The sequence below is a fragment of the Periophthalmus magnuspinnatus genome, chromosome 15 (genome assembly GCF_009829125.3).
Source record: "Periophthalmus magnuspinnatus isolate fPerMag1 chromosome 15, fPerMag1.2.pri, whole genome shotgun sequence".
NCBI classification, from domain to species: Eukaryota; Metazoa; Chordata; class Actinopteri; order Gobiiformes; family Gobiidae; genus Periophthalmus; species Periophthalmus magnuspinnatus.
The window spans coordinates 16,739,862-16,757,458 of NC_047140.1; the positions used below are offsets into that span (position 1 = coordinate 16,739,862).

The window sequence follows — 17,597 nt, forward strand, 5'->3', positions numbered from 1 at the left end:
AATCCTTCCATTTAAAATATGTAAAAGCAGATCAGTATTTCATAGAATTGTGGTACAAACAGTTACAACAGCTACAAAAACTACTATTACTAGAAGTACTGTCACTATAGGGCAGTGGTGGAAGTACTCAAAATTGTGTTCCTTAAGTAAAAATACAGATACCGAAGTAAAAGTAAGTATCACATGAAAGAATCTACTTAAGTTAAAGTATTAAAGTAAAAAAAAATACTAAAAGTATTTTGCACATGTTTTTTTTTTTTTTTCTTATAAGGCTTCAAATATATTGATTTGGATAACTATTTGTGCTGCTTCTTCACTAGAGAGAACTAAATCAGTCATTTTTTTATTTGTATATTTTTGTTTGCTCAAATTGTGAACATGTTAAAAATAAACCGACCAGCCTTTTCAACAATAATACTATTACTTTTACTTTTCTTTCCTGTTCAAAATGTAGTGTAGAAAGTACAGATGCCTGTGCTCAAATGTAGTGAAGTGAAAGTAAAAAGTATCTAGTTTAAAACTGATTTAAGTGAAGTACAGATACCTAAAAGTGCAGTACTTACTTTTACTTTTTTTTTACTTCCCACTGCTACTGGTATACTACTACTATATCTGCATGACCATAATGTCAAAAAGCAAGACTGTCCAAACTGGGAATTAAACAGCGAATAACCAAAGCCCTGAATGGCTTGACATTAGATTTAAAAAGTAACAAGAGCTAGCAAGTAAATAACACGTACCATTATGAGAGAATAGTAGTTGCTATAACAGCATAAGGTCCCTGTGATCACATTACTGTTAGCATAATGAGCTGAAGTAAATTGCACACATTACCAAGCATTCATAAATATTTAGTTATTAATACCATTGAACAAGATTTTTCAGTGCCAAAAGGACCCATGTGGAATGAAAAAAATCAATAAAAAGAAGTGAAAGTGAACCACTGTTTTGCCTCTCTCAAAGTTACCATCATTTTGCTGAGGGACACTCAACATAATTTGTATAAATAAACCAGGAAGCTCTCTGCAGCCCTCCCCATGCTCCCACCACACACCTCCTCCATGCTCAGCCCTCCTCATGCAAAACAGAAACTGAAACCAACTTTTTAATACGTTGTTTTCAGCAAATATAGCATTTTCAAACCAATAAAAGGTAACATGGTGATCTAAATATGTTACGTTAGCAAAATGATTATCATTTAGCATTACCTTGTGGAGCTGGTTGGTGGCTGAGCTGCTGCTGCTGCTGCTGTTGACTGTGTGACATTTGAATTTGAGCAGAGATTCTTCCGGAGTATCCAGCCTTCTTCCTGAGTCCCGGTCACTGTGGGATAAGCGCGAGTCTCGGTCGCCATGGGATACGTGTGATGGAGAGGCACCCGAGGGAGAGGGGCGCTGGTGCACGGTGCAGGACAGGCCCAGGATGTTAGAGGGACGAATCAGGAAGGCCTCAAGAGCAATGTTAGCAGACACCTGAAGGAAAGAAATTACATTTTTTAGTCCAGTCTTAGACCAAGGTTAGTATAACAGACATGGATTGACTTGGGAGTGTGAAGTCATCCATAGCATTCTGTTGCAGCCACATGAAGCTAATGGAGGCTAGCAGTTAAAGAAGCTAATTTGCAATCATAAACCATATATATGGAAATCCGGGTCCAAAACCACATCTGTAGCCCTTGCCTCTGGTTCACATTGTAATGGTATTAAAACAGAATACCAAATATATTACTAAAAAGATTATATTAATCACTCATTCACTCACACATACTATTTACAAATGAGTCCAGTTATGGTTCATTTTCAGCCAAGACTTAAGCCTGGAGACTGACATTCTAAACTCAGAAAAAGCTCCTAATCTCTATGGGTAGTGACTTTCAAAGCTTAGAGCCCTTTTTATAGACTGCCTGTGCAAATGAAGTCCTACATTATGGGATTTAGCAAGTTTGATTTAGTCCTGCATTATAGGTCGGGCTTGTCTGGGTTCTGCTCAGTTTAGTAACCACGGTGTCCTGGTTTAGCCACTTTAGGGCTGTGTTAGTCCAGGTGACTAACATCAGTAACATTTTGGCTACATTTACACTGCAGGTTGAATCAAGTTTTTGCCCAAATCTGACCTAAATCAGATTTTTTGAGTGTCAGTGTGAACAGGCCATATCTGATGTTTTCAAATGAGACCTGGGCTACTTACATATGTGGTAATAAATCACATTCTAATCTGATCTGACTGCAATGTGAACACACAAGTCACATTTATTTGACTTCTATAGCCCTGGAATGGTCCCACATTCGTATGGAAAAGGCAGGAATAAAACACATTTAAACAATAAAGGGCCTGCCTGATAATAGCAGATAAGGTAGAAAGTGCAAATAAAAAGAGATTTTAAGCCTAATGTGCGACAAAGATAAAATATCAACTTTTGCCTATTTATGGTAGAAGAAAATGATAACTTATTTTGATTAGTATAAAAATGGTGCTCTCTCATTAATAATCTTTCTCATAATGTGACAACAGCACGACTCCTGCCCTGTCCCCTTCTGCAGATCAGGCCACACATAAAAACTGATTTATAGGGGGAAAAAAAATCAAGACCTGCAGTGTGGATGTAGCCTTTGTTTATCCCATAGACCATACATCATGTGCGCGCTTCCGGCTCCATCGACTCAGGCTCAAATTCACTTTACATTGAAAAATTGTCACCCCTCTCTCTGTAACTGCTGCAGTGAGCCTCATCATTTTGGCCTTAAAATGTTTGTCTGTTATTAATGTTAATAGAGAGCGGGTTAATACAATCAGATGCCTTCTTTCCCTGAGGTCACTCTCACTAGCGTTAGCAACAAGTTTGATTGACAGCGTTTCTAAGCACCTGCTCCCTTCTAAATCAGCAGGCGGGAAGGGCTGTTACCTTCAACAGCCTCGCTCAAGATTAGCTCTTTAATTACTATGATACTTAGAAATTCTAAATATGGAACTTGGCTCCAAATTAGAACCTATGATTGCTAGCGTCGATGAGCTTCAACTGACTGGAGCCGCACACTATGGGTGACGTCACACTTAATCCACTTCTTTATACAGTCTATGATTTATCCCTAAAGTGTAAATTCTAAATGCACATGTAGCCGTGTACACAATCACAAAACGTGCATTTTGATCAAAGAATGAAGAATGTATCAAGGTAGTATGTGACAAGCAGCTCGACCTTATATTTTTGCTTATTTACTTTCATGTGTGCAAGATCTTACCCTCTCAAGGACAATCAGATAGAAAGCAATGCATGAATGTATTAGATATTTGCATATACCCTTTATGTAAAATACAGTAAGGACAACATCAAAAAGTCAACCAAAATCCCCATAAATCTAATATTGTGAGTTCAGCTGCAGCTCTGCCCCTCAGTCCAGGGCAAAGGTTGATTGCCTGGTTAAATACCCCTCCCATTACCTCTTTTCTCAGACCGAGGGGTAATGAGAAGTTAATTTGACTGGAGCTGATAATGAGAATAAAGCCACCCAGTGAAAAATGGCTTCCTTTCTATTGTTTCTTCATCCTTCTATCTTTCCCTCTGTCATCCCTGTCACTTGGAGAAAAAGGAGTTTGCTTAATGACCAATATAAAATGTCTCTCCTAAACTTTATGTCTGTAATAATGAAGTTTGTACACTTTGGGCAGAGAGGGCAGTTAAAATGGCCTCACTGTGGAATACATAAACATTGACTTTGTCTTCAAACTTTGCGGTCCCATTGATAAATATATATATATGGAGGTCTATATATCATTCTGGATTACTGTCAAAATATATGTGATCATCTGATATGAATGTGATGCCCTTGAAAACTAAATAATCTGTATCAAAAACTCTAAATAGTTTTTAAGAGTTTTACTTTTGTAGATGGTAGTACTTACTCAGTACTTACATTTCCGTGTGCATTATATAAATAAAGTTTGACTGTTTGAAGGAAAAATACATATTTAATCTGGGATTTGGTATCACTACAGCTACTACAACTACTACTATTATGACCACTAATATGAAAATTATGACAACTGCTGTTACAACTGCTACAACTACTACAACTACTAATGTTTTCAGTTTGAGAGAAGAACTCCTAAATATGCAGGGTGTGTTAAACATGTGAAATGAAACACATGAAACAAGACACAACCCCAGGTATGTTTGTGATGAGGAAACATTATAACATAGATCAGATAATAGTGTAATGGGTCCTTTAAAAAATATACATATGTTCAAGTTGAATGACTGAATCAAAGTGAAATACTTGTGTAATCTAGCAAAAAAAAAAGTTTAATTGTCTTAAATGTGTAGTAGTATACCTTAGAAATGACCTGGTTGTCTGAGGCCAGTGCCAGTTCTGCGATCCTCTCCACACACTGCACTATCCTGGTGCAGGCGCGTGCTTCGGTTTGGGCCATCCACAAAATATGCTCCTCCACTTGCATCATGTTACTGGCAATGTCGGAAATATAGTCCCCCAGCTGCCAAACAGACAAGAAGCAATGTAAATGCACGCATATACCAGGAGGCCCATGTGTTATTAATGTAGTGAAGCTCCAGGCACAAAGCAATTTAAGACATCGCAATGCAATTTATCTCAAGGGTTATTTAGATCGACACAGCCATGAAGTATTTGGGGAAAGTAGATGTAAAATACAGCTTTAACTTGTTTAGCTATATTGAGCACATCCACATTAGGATCTGGATGTCTCTAAACTGCATTATGGCAGCACCATAATGCAACAGAGGCATTGCAAGTGACTGTACATATCCACTACACAAGAAGTGACGCAGTAGATTCTGGACTTTTGGAGCTCTTGGTCTAAAGTTGGTTTCTGTGCTTAGTTAAAAGGGGTATGGCAGGGTTTCATGTTTTTTTGTAATTATTACTTGGTTTGGTGGGATAGTACCTGTGGTTAAAAATTTATTATAGTTTTACACCTGTCAAATGGAAGTTTGTGGGAGAAAAACGTTTAGAAGAAAAGTTGTTTTTTAAATTTATTTATTTTAATACAGAAAGTAGCCCTGAGTTTTAAAACAAAACACCTCTACCTATAAAATCAACACCAAAAACTCCAGTCCAAAATGCAGGGACAACTAATGTACAAGGAAAATATTTTTCTGGCAGTTTAAACCTTCACTTTATGGTTGTAACAGTTATGGATTTACTTGTCCCGTGTCCATTCAGGAAGTACAATTATAAACTTCACCAAAAACTATTAAAATGTTAACTATACTTTAGTGAAATGAGTACTTTAACCTGTCATATGCCATACTGGTTTGTCAAAGCCTGATCATCAGATCCCAGAAGCTAAGGTTAGTACTTGGATGGGAGACCGTTGGGAAAATCTCGTGAGGGATTAAAAAAAACATTGCGTCCTTAGGTAAGACACTTCATTGGTCCGGTGTGAAAATGGCGTGTGAGTGTTGGCAGCCTTGTTTCCGTCAGTCTGTCCCAGAATAGCTGTGGCTACAATAGTACCTTACTACCGCCGAGTGTGTAGTGAATGAATAATGCACAGTAAAGCGCTTTGGGTGTCTTGAAAGGCGCTATATAAATCAAATGCATTATTATTATTATTGTTATTATTATTATTATTATTATTAGTAGTAGTAGTAGTAGTCAGTTCAGGTCAGTTTATTTTCTGACTTGTCCATGTGTTAATTTGTCTCATGGACCACATGAACACTCCACTGGGAGAGGTCGGTGAAGTGCCAAGACAGGATTCAACCACTAAGCTTCCTGTTATAAGGCGGCCACTTTGCTATGAGTCCCCCTCAAAACAAGCCAATAGATAAGTTTGTCTCTTTTGGTTTGATCATGAAGGTTTTTAACGGGGTGTTGTTCCTCAGACTTACGCCCCTCACATGTCTCTGGTGTCATCTGGGAATAAAACTATTTTCTTGGTCTTGGACATAAAGGTCAGACATTTCGATTAAATGGAGTCATGGCCAAAAATCTTTTAATCCTGCTCATCATTCTGGTGACAGGACAGAAAAGTTTAGCAGTTCAAATCATGTAGTCAGGACATCTACAGAATTTTGAATAGGAAAGACTGGAACAGAACAGACAAGAGAAATAGAAATGAGGAAAAAAAATACTAACTGTATACATGTAAGGAAAAGTATGAATCAACCACTCACCTATTCACACACAGTTTCATATACCAGTGTACACAGACAATGAAGGTGAGGTGATTTAAGTGTCTTGCCCAAGGACGCAAGGACAGTTTTCTTTTATGGAAGCTGGTATCGCACCGCCAACCTGTGGGTCAGTGGACAAACACTCCACCAACTGAGCTACTCTCGCTACTGTTTACATGAGACAACAGCAGACAAGAGAATGTATGGCGTGAGTAAGCTGATGATTTGGGAGTTTATCTACACTTTTACATATAAATACATCATTTCCTAGTAGTGTAGTAGTTGCTTTTGTGGGAACTTCCATGCAGTTGCTGTCTTGTGAGTGCATTGGTCAAATACATGGTTAGATCATAATGGTTTTGATGAGTTTGCCACATCCTGTTTTAGGCATCTCTTTAGTTAACCTAGAATGTCTAATATGCACTACACAGGTGAGAGGAAGAACTGAATGAGCTGAAGTGGAGGGCGGTTTTGCTGCTGCTTAAGAAATAATCGGTGGAGGGGCAAAGGTAGCAGGCTGTGATTGTCTACTGAAGGACGAAACATGGAAGGGAACGTCACGTAATATGCACAGCTCATCATTATAAGCTTTAAAACGGCAAACCTTTATACCTTGTAAACAAAAATATTGATCTAAAACTGCGCAGTTGGGAAGCCCTGCCTCTTCATAGCAGCATTTGAGCATAAAAAGCTACAGATTTCAATTTACGTGTTCACATTCATAAGTGGGTGTAGTTTCTTGCTCAACGGAAATTCATAATTATGGAAGTGTCAAGCATCAATCCATCGTTCATTTTTAAGTGTACAGGTCTATTTCAGAAATCCAGGATAAGTGATGAAAAGTCTTATTAAAAGCATGTATAAAGATCGACAGACTCCTCTAGCTCTTTCAAATCAATCCTCAGAAACAACAGGCAAATTTATAATGTGGGCAGGACAGTCAGGGAGGCGCTGGTGACTTTGTTCATTACTGAGAGATTTAATTTAGATTATAAACTCTGCCGGGGCCCAATCACTTCCTGGGGATGTCACTCTTGTATTTACTTACTGTACTCCCCCATTGAGAAGCGATTTGACTGTTCTTTAATGTATGAACGAGGTGGGCTCATCAGTACTGTCTAGGCCGTGGCAATGATAAAACTTTAAGCATTGTCCTAATAATATCTCCTCCCGTGTGCCCTATGTGAGTAATTGGACTGGAGGGAGCATCTATTGATTTTTGTTCCATTGGCTAAGCTCGGCACCCTTTTCAAGCAGAACCTGACCTTCAGTTTGAGGCTAAAGTCCATGAGAAGGGGTTCAGTTAAGGTTAGCAGCTACAAACTCACTCCAAGAGGGTCCTGTGTTTGATTGCGTTGTTCTCCCTTTGACTGAGTGTGAACATTGATTTCTACATTCAAATTAAAACACGCATAATAGCTCAATCCTCCAGCTGACTAAACCTAGCTCAGGAGATGGGTTTTGACAGGTTGCCCCAGCAGCACTGAAGGATCGGTCAAATGAAGAGGACAAATTTACCTTTACCTTTATCATTTTTCTGCTGGAGGTACAGCAACTTTGGGCATCCATGGAGATGAGATTGTTATGTCTGGAATTGTCCACAGTAGGCATTAAACGTATCTATCTCCATGGAGACAAGCAGATGCTGTCAGCCACATTACAGGTCAAATATGTGGAGTGATGAGCCCATTCATAGAAATAGTGCATTTTCAAAGTCCTTTTAGCAATAAAACACTTGTAATTAAATAAATGCAAGGTAAACTGGTTTAATGAAATAGGCATTAACTTGAAACAAAAACTGACCCAAAACACAGCCTCTATTTTTCTCACTATAACGTAATTAAAATTAAGTTGGTAATCTTTGATCAATTTAATATTGGATGACATAGAACACATCAAATCGATTGACCCATACTTGAATTAGAGCAGCAGCTTACAGCATCTAAAGACCCATTTCCAAATCTTGAGCTAAAATGTTTGTCAGTATATGCCAGGAGCTTGAGGATTACTCAACTATGTATATTTAAACTCATAGTAAAACTACAGAACCTGCAGCTAAGACAGAACAAGACAAGGCAGAATATGCAAACATCACATACATACGCACCACAACACACAGCCCATCCTGCACTGACCATGTGACCAGAAATCCCTCAGTCAAAAGAGTTCACTCAAGGCCAAACATGAGCTGCCCCGAAAGACACATCCGGCTGTAATTGTGAAGCGCGCAGTACTGCCGAGTGGCCAGGGGGAGGGCACATGAGGTGAAGAGTTAAGCCGTCTGGGATCGATCGGAACGTCGAGGCCGGAGTGATGGCTGTAAGACGTTTCCTGGAGGATGCTGTAGTCTCCAGCCATGATTGGCCCTTTTATTTGTTCAATGACATTTTAGAAGGAGCCAGTCCATTTAAAATCACATGGAAAGGGCACTGGGTCAAAAAGGCTCATTTCATAGGACTAGACTTTTTCTTAATTTCTCAAGATTATATTTAGGTACTGTTGGACAAAATATGTATTAGTTTATGTATGTGTCATTAAAAACATGTGTCATCAAGAGGTTTTAGATGTCCTCCATGCATGTTTGAGTCATCTAGCGATCTCTCCCAGGCCCTAATCGAACCCTCCTTATGGGTAGCTGTTAGGCTCTGTATAATGCTTAACCCACAAGCCTATGTCACCGATGTTTCTGCACCACATGTGACAGTGTGGGGACAGGAAGTGGGACTCAGAGTGTCAAAAAAGCAAGTGAACCTTATTAAACAAGTTAATATGTTGTTTTTGGTGAATACATCATTATTAAAACAATAAAAGGTAACATGGTGATCTACATATGTAATATGTTAGCAGTTAATACCCCATAGAAGTGTAATAACCCCTCTTTAACGAATGATGAATCCATTTATTCTTTGTAGCCAAAGTTCATTCATCTTGCCCTTGTTATTTTTATTAGGGTATAATGTTGGAATGGAGAGTTGCCAGTAAGGCTGGCGGTTAATCAAATTTAAAATTTTCATTTCTATGATTAATGAAGAAACTTGACAATTTGTGCAAGAAGGCAATGATTATAAGTGTGTATTGCTTATAATCAGCAGAATAATACTGAAAGCTGTGTTTATTCTATTTTAATACAACAAAGTAAAATTACAAATTGTGATTGTGATGAATACAAGGAAATAAATTCTGATTAATTTCTTTTGTCATATTGCCCAGCCATATACCCAAGCAATTTGTCTTCAGAGGGGGAACAAAATGTATAGTACGGAGCTCAACAGTCCTGTCCACTTCAAAGTCTGATCTGGTTCTGAAAGTAAAATTTGTATTCATTTCTCAGACTTTTCCAAAATTTCAAACATTAAGAGTTCAAAAGCATCACAAAGGGTAACCAGATATTGGTAAATAATATCCACAACATGCTTGTTTTAAGTCCAAAAAGAACATTTAAAACACAAGATTCTGTGAAATATTAGAGTTATATTAAAGTTTCAGAAACAGATTTTGAATAAAAATATAGGTCTTGTGATCATTAGTTCTATTTCATCCCTTCTGACCGCCAGAGGCGGTGCTTCAAGCACTGGATGATCACTCTTGCGCATGCGCAAGTCGAGATTTAATAACAACAAATTCACCTATGACCTTCCGGTGACCCACGTGAGGCTATATAGTCACATGACTCCGGAAGCACAGTCCCTTTTTTCTTCTCACGCTTAGGTCGAGTGTGTTGTGGCTACTCGCGAATACTGCTTGGTACCAGAATTGTTTTCTCCCTTTGGTGACAGCTTACTGCTCAGAGTCCCATGACTTGTGATTTGAGTGCAGTCTATCACAGTCGGGGTAGCGATTGCGACTCGCCCCTCAGGGGCTGCGTAAGCTGCGCATGGTGGAGTGCCTCACCTGGAGCGGGTGGTTCCCTGACGCCGGTGAGGTGCACGTTTCACAAGGACCGTATGGTAAGTAGTTTCTGCATTTTTTGTTGGAAGTGACACCGGGCCGGTGGAGCTGGTTTGTATTTGCTGCCGTGTTCAGTTCAGCTCGACTTTTGCGTTGACTATTGCCACATTCGGCTAAAATATACTCTTATTTTGGAACCGTGCTCAGTTCTTTAGCTCATTCTTATCAGCAGTGTTACTGTTTGCTTTGAGTTTTTGAGTCTACCACCAGTGGCGTTTTCGGCTCGACGTGGTATTTTTTAATCCCAGTTGGCGGATCAAGAGTGGCGTTTTCAGCTCAACCTGATCTAGTGTCTGTTGTGATGGAGTCCATGTGTTGTAGAGCTTGCATGACCCCGCTTCAAACTGAGGATGGACATCATTTATGCCCTTTATGTTTGGGTGTGGACCACCTTAAGGAAGGCTTGACGGAGAATGCTTGCATGAGTTGCAGTATTATGCCTAGATCCCTGCGTGCTGACCGCCTGGCCGTGTTTGGAGGAGCTGGGCCCTCTGATATACAGGACACCCAGTTGCCAGCGAGCGGGAAGGTGAGGAGAAAGCGCTCTGCTGTAGACGCTTCCCCAACTCCGCGTAAGCGCAGCAAAGGGGATCGCTCTGCGGGATTATCCTCGATGGTGGATAGCCTTACTTCAGAGCTTACTAGAATGAAGGGACTGTGCTTCCGGAGTCACGTGACTATATAGCCTCACGTGGGTCACCGGAAGGTCATAGGTGAATTTGTTGTTATTAAATCTCGACCTGCACATGCGCAAGAGTGATCATCCAGTGCTTGAAGCACTGCCTCTGGCGGTCATCCGGGATTCAGAGAACCGTAGTTACCTACGTAACTTTCGTTTCCACACAGCTGATTAGCCCTGACATATAAGACACAAGGACAGAACCAAGGTGTTTTGTTTTGTGATTATTTGTTCCTTACATCTCTGCGTTTGCCCAGCAGCCTAGTCAGCCTCTCCACCAGATGAGTGACAAAGATGACATCCATGACGTCAGTGAAGAGCGCCGCCCTGCTGGTGAACGCCACCAACTGCTTCCCCAGTGGCTGAGCATTACTGGTGTTGACTGAGATCTAAAATAAAAGAAATAAAGAAAAAAAATCCCATCAAACTTTTAATAACTTCATATCTCATTTGCAACTTATTTATGCACTTCAACAATAACAAGCACTAACACATTCACACAGGTAAATTAAACTAGCTTGTGACTGTAATGTTATTTGAGGGTCTCATCTGTTGTAATCCCAGCAAAGTCTGTTCTTTATGATCAGATTTTGTTCAAACAAAGCTGAGATTAAGTCCTAACTTGAGTCCCAGCATTTCAGACACAGCAGTACCCAGAGTTAGCACCACACTCCCAGGAAATGTTGATGACATCAGCGGCAAAGTATTTATAGAACAACCGCATAACCCAAATCACTCTAATCTAAATTAACCTGGCCTAAAAAATAAGATAAAACATTACTAAAATTCCCAGGTGACCAAAGAAAAATGCATGAAATAAGACGTCTAATCCACCATCCTATATCTCCTTTATTCACTAAAAGATTAAGATTGGTGTACATGGGCTCAGGAGTAATGTAAGTGTCTTAAGTCAATAGAAGGTGCGGGTGGAGACAGCGCTGCAGGCTACAGAGGATTCACTGGAGATGTTCGAGTATTGTGAGATATAGAGTTATTAAATCTTGCCTTTTAGCAGTTTGTTTCACAGCTCTACAAATCTGTGAAGGCAGACAGGCGGCGTGCCACTGTAAATTGTCAAACAGAGCTGCAAGATCACACCTCCGTTGGGTAAACAAAGTGCAAATGAAGCCGGATATAAACACTTTGGGTAATGATAAGTAATCCATAGTGAACACACCGGAGCAGGTGGAGATGGGAATAAATTATCTGGCAAAATTTAAATTAAAATGCATTAACATAAGTGGGTATGAGGTTGGAAGATCGTCCTGATAAAGCTTCAGTGAAACATAATTGGAAATGGGCTATAAGAAAAAAAAGTTCCCTATTTTTAACAAATATCTTTATAATAAAAAATAAGTTTATAGTGGGGCAAGTGAACAATTGTCTCCAAGCCATAGTTAAATTTGATTTATTATAAAGTTTTTTGAGGGTAATGTTTGGGGTCCATAGTAGTAATATAAAGTGATCTATATTACAAAATGCCATAAAATATCAGTAACATTACAGTAGTATAGACATTAGGGGTCTGTTACCACTGCTCAAGGGCCCATAACCAGACCTCAGAGGAAAATATAATATTTGTATTCATTTTAGTTCAGTTTATAGACTACTGTTTTGTGCTCCTGTATTTGCCTCTGAAAATATGGTTATTATTACTTTGACATGTGGAGTAGCACAGGGCAGCAGTCTTGGTCCTCTACTATTTAACATCTACACAAATGATTTGCCACTGGTTCTGCCAAAGGCCGAGACTGTGATGCAAGCAGACAACTCTACAATATATGTGTCTGCACCCACTGTCCAAGAGTTCAAACACTGTCTTAGAGGCAGAGTTAAATGCTGTTGTGGAATGGATATATGAAACAAACTGGAGTTAAATGTATCAAAAAACATTGCACAGTATTATTCTATCAATGAGAATCCATTATAGCATTGTAAAATTCAAAGCACTTCAATTAATCAAGTCAATGAGACAAAGCTTTTAGGTATATTTATAGATGACAAATGATCATGGTCAAATCATATAAACAATATGCTTAATAATGTGTGCCAAAATGGGAAGAATAATTACAATGATTAAGAGATATGCATTTTTCATACCATGTAAGACAATCAAATTAATTGCACAAGCCCTAATATTATCAAACCTTGATTATTGTCCAACTGCATGGTCCAATACTACAAGAAAATGACAAATTGTACAAAACAGAGCAGCACGGCTGGTACTCCACTGTGATTATTACACCAGTGCTAAATGAATGCATCAGAAATTAAACTGGTTATTGGTTAACAACAGACTTTTATATCCACTGTTCACAGTATTCAGGAGTGTTTCCTTCACCAAGACTCTTCAAATTATCTTAATTTTTTTAAGTTTAGTGCAGAAATCTATAATTATGAAACCAGAGATGCTTCTGGCAATAAAATGATGTTACCTAAAGTAATTACTAATTACATTAAAAAAATATTTGAATTATAGAAGAATGTATGAATGGAATCTCCTTCCTAAACATTTAACAATATTAGAAAACTATTTTCAATTTAAAAGGTAATTAAAAGATTTTATAAAACAAAAGGTCCTTAAATGAATTTGAATGAAATGAAGGTGATTGTGTCAACTTCTGTACATTGTACTGTTCCATGCATGTTTCTGTTTGTATTCTGTTGTGTTTGTATTGTCTGATGTATTGTATTTCTATAACTGTTTTATCTTACATTTTTTGTGGACCCCAGGAATAATAATAATTTACCTCCAAACCCACCTCGGACCCCCCCTCCTCCCCCACTGCCCTCACAGTTGTGGAGCAGGACGTGACTAAGCTTTTCAGGAAGCAGAATCCCCGTAAGGCCGCGGGCCCAGACGGTGTCTCTCCTTCCACCCTTAGACACTGTGCTGAGGAACTGGCTCCTGTCTTCACGGACATTTTTAACACCTCCCTGGAGTCATGTCATGTCCCAGCCTGCTTCAAGCTGTCCACCATTGTCCCCGTCCCCAAGAAGCCCAGGATCACTGGACTTAATGACTACAGACCTGTGGCGCTGACGTCTGTAGTCATGAAGTCATTTGAGCGCCTGGTCCTGCACCACCTCAAGTCCCTCACCTCCCCCCTCCTGGACCCTCTGCAGTTTGCCTACAGAGCCAATCGGTCTGTGGACGACGCCATTAACCTGGCCCTTCACTTCATCCTCCAGCATCTGGACTCCCCGGGAACCTACGCCAGGATCCTGTTTGTGGACTTCAGCTCTGCATTCAACACCATCCTCCCTGCTCTGCTCCAGGACAAGCTCGCTCAGCTCAACGTGCCTGACTCCACCTGCAGGTGGATCACTGACTTCCTGACAGACAGGAGACAGCGCGTGCGGCTGGGGAAGAATGTCTCGGACACTCGGACTATCAGCACAGGATCTCCACAGGGCTGTGTACTTTCTCCCCTGCTCTTCTCCCTGTACACCAACTGCTGCACCTCCAGCCACGACTCCGTCAAACTGGTTAAGTTTGCGGATGACACCACCCTCATCGGACTCATCTCGGACAGCGATGAGTCTGCCTACAGGAGGGAGGTGGACCGGCTGGTGTCCTGGTGCAGCAGCAACAACCTGGAGCTCAACGCCCAGAAGACAGTGGAGATGATCGTGGACTTCAGGAAAGTCACAGCCCCCCTGCCTCCCCTCACCCTGACGGACTCCCCCATCACCACTGTGGACTCTTTCCGCTTCCTGGGCACCTGCATCACCCAGGATCTCAAGTGGGAGCCGACCATCAGCTCCCTCATCAAGAAAGCCCAGCAGAGGATGTTCCACCTGCGGCAGCTGAGGAAACGCAAGCTGCCAGTCCAGATGATGGTGCAGTTTTACACTTCCATCATTGAGTCCATCCTCACCTCCTCCATCACTGTGTGGTTCGCTGGGGCCACTGCCAGGGACAGACAGAGACTGCAGCGCATTGTGCGCTCTGCTGAGAAGGTGATTGGCTGCAGCCTTCCATCTATACAGGACCTGTACGTCTCCAGGACTCGGGGGCGAGCAGGCCGTATAGCAGCTGACACCTCTCACCCTGGACATGGACTATTTGAGCCACTTCCCTCTGGCAGGAGGCTACGGTCCATTGGGACCAGAACCTCTCGCCATAAGAACAGTTTCTTCCCCTCTGCTGTTTGTCTCATGAACACTCTATAATATCTGCACTAAACTGGACACTTATAACACCGGTCACTTTAATAAGCCACTTTGCACTGTTGTTCTGATGCTGCTATTGTACATATTTTTTCCCTTTAAGTATTTCATTTGATTTTTTTAAGCATATCTTTTTAACTTTGTGCATGCTCTTATTTGTATTTGTATTTATTCAGTGTGTTTATGTTGCACTTTTTCACCGTATCAAGTTCCTAGTTTGTGAACTGTGTTCACAGACTATGGCAATAAAAGTCTTCTGATTCTGATTCTGATTCTGATAACAGCTATGCTTTTCGCTAATGGGGATACAAATAATTAAACCTAATACCCTCATTACCGCAAACAAACATATTAAGACCATGTTTTAAACATAAGATTAAGGTTTGTATGCATTTTGTGTGGTTGTTACTGACCATCGGGTGTTTGAAAGAGATGTTATGTTTATTACTGGACCTGAAAAGAAAAAGGTTGGGGACTATATTTATGCTAGTTTAATAATTATCTTTCAAGCTTATTTCATACAGCTAGAAAAAAAATCTAATTCTATCACCTGGACAAAAGTCCCACCAGTGATCTATAATCTGACCAGAACTGAAGAAGCCGATTGGATGAGAAGCAAAACGTCTTCACTTTTGTTCAGCTGACAGAATAAAATGTTCTTACCTGGACGACTGAGAGATTACACAGACTTCTTATTTTATACCTAATAAACTATGATAACCCTTACACATTCAGAATACATTGTGTCCAGTGTACATGCCAGTACAGACCTGAGTGAGTTCATGGAGCACCCTGGTCAGTTCGCTGGCGTAGGGACACTGGGTGTAGTCGTCCTCAGCCCAGCGGCCCATTCGGTCACACCTCCTCCAGGCCTTCTTATCCTTTCTCTCCCCCCTCGAGTGGGGCGAGTGAGGGGTGTGGCCTGAGGGGTGAGGGGCAGAGCCAAAGGTAGCAGGGGCACACGGCAGGAAAGCCAGAATGCCAGCCAGTGTCTTCGGCCACCTGTAGAGAGAAAGAGAAAAGATCAAGACAATCATTTCAACAGAAGGAATGGATTGGATTTATACTTTTTTTTATTTTAAATTGTTATTCATTCTTTACAATCATTCAATTTTTTATTAAAGTTTGAGCTTTTATGAGGACTACTAAATACATTTAAGCAATAACAGTGCTCAGAATCAAACTACCAACCCAAACCTATAACCCTCGCCAATCTAATCCACAAGTAAATTGTGTGAAGCATCTTGCTAAAGGACACAACTGCAGTTTGAACCAAGAGGACCAAGCTACCAACATAATGTTTTCTAGTTTGAACAATATGTAGCCAATTGGAGAACAAAAAAAAACTTGCGTGATAAACAATTTGTATCAATATTCTAATGGTAAATAGTTGCATTTTTATACAGCGCTTTTCCACCTTCAAGGCACTCAGAGCACTTTACATCAAGGAACCACTCATCCATTCACACACACATTCATTCACCAGTGTAGGGAGACACTGGGGACAAAGTGGGTTAAGTGTCTTGCCCAAGGACATAATGACAGCATTCATCCACTTTTGGATCAGGGGACAAACTCTTTACCAACTGAGCTAATGTCATAATTTATGTTAGTGAGAAGAGGCTAAAGGCTCACTCAGATAATAAAAACTGTGCAAATGACATTAAAATCATCTTAATTAACTCACGTACAACATTTAATTGTATCATAGTTCTGATTATTTTGCACAGGCCGGAACACTGACATTTTACAAACATTAACCTTCAAATTGATTACATATCCTCTTAATGAGTAATGAAAATGTATTAAGCATAAATGGAAAATGCTTGACTTTAAAGAGAAACCGCAAGAGTCATTACGCCATAGAACAGAGTCATTGTTTTGTAGTCTAAAAACAGTTCTGTTCTCAAGAATGTGATGAGGAGTCAAAGCTTTAACCTGCTCTGCTGCCCGGCTCTGACACGACAGCCATGGTTTTACAAGCAAATGAGACGCTTTCATTTTCTGCCCCATGGCTTTTAGTGTTTCATTTAAGTAAGATCTGTGCAAGAATGAAAGGTCAGGTAAACCAAACAGATGTCCACAGATCTGCCCTGCACTGGTTAAGCTACACATGTTTTGTATCTGTTTTGTGCTAGTATCTGTTGCTTTTGCATTGAGAAGCATAGACTGTGGAAGTGAAGTGAAGAGAAGTGGAGTGACTAAGTGAGTGTGACATCACCCATATCGTTCGGCTCAAGTCAAATGAAGCTTGAGGCTCGCAGTTATAGGGGCGAGTTTCCTATTTGGAATTCCGAGCGCAAGTATCACAGCAACCAAAGAGCCAATCCAGAGCAAGGCTGTTGAAGGTAATGCCCCTCTCTGCTAAACCAGCAATGTGGGCGCTCACCAACGCTCTGAATCAAACCTGTCGCTTATGCTAGCTGTAGAGTCACCATGTTCATATCTTGAGTTACGGACAAGTAGTCAAATAATAACACCAGGATCATGTAGCTCAAATTAACAAAACAAATATTTGAGGACTAAAATGACGAGCCTAACAGCAGAAGTTACGGAGGGAGGGGCAAATGTTTTTCAATAGAAACTGAATTGAAGTGAGTCGATGGCGCCGGAAGACAGCCCATGCTCACTTCCTATTTGGAA

The 17,597-nt window shown here is 40.3% G+C and overlaps 1 protein-coding gene across 1 annotated transcript in view; it reads right to left on the minus strand.

Moving 5' to 3' along the window:
* The window catches only part of LOC117382974 (adhesion G protein-coupled receptor A3), a 368,539-nt gene that overhangs the window by 245,340 nt on the left and 105,602 nt on the right, over positions 1 to 17,597 (minus strand). The window contains exons 9-12 of the mRNA XM_055227043.1: positions 15,725 to 15,956; positions 11,021 to 11,170; positions 4,330 to 4,491; positions 1,209 to 1,472 (exon numbers count right to left, since the gene is read on the minus strand). Coding sequence (XP_055083018.1) covers positions 1,209 to 1,472; positions 4,330 to 4,491; positions 11,021 to 11,170; positions 15,725 to 15,956 — 808 coding nt within the window. The remainder of the gene's footprint in view (positions 1 to 1,208; positions 1,473 to 4,329; positions 4,492 to 11,020; positions 11,171 to 15,724; positions 15,957 to 17,597) is intronic.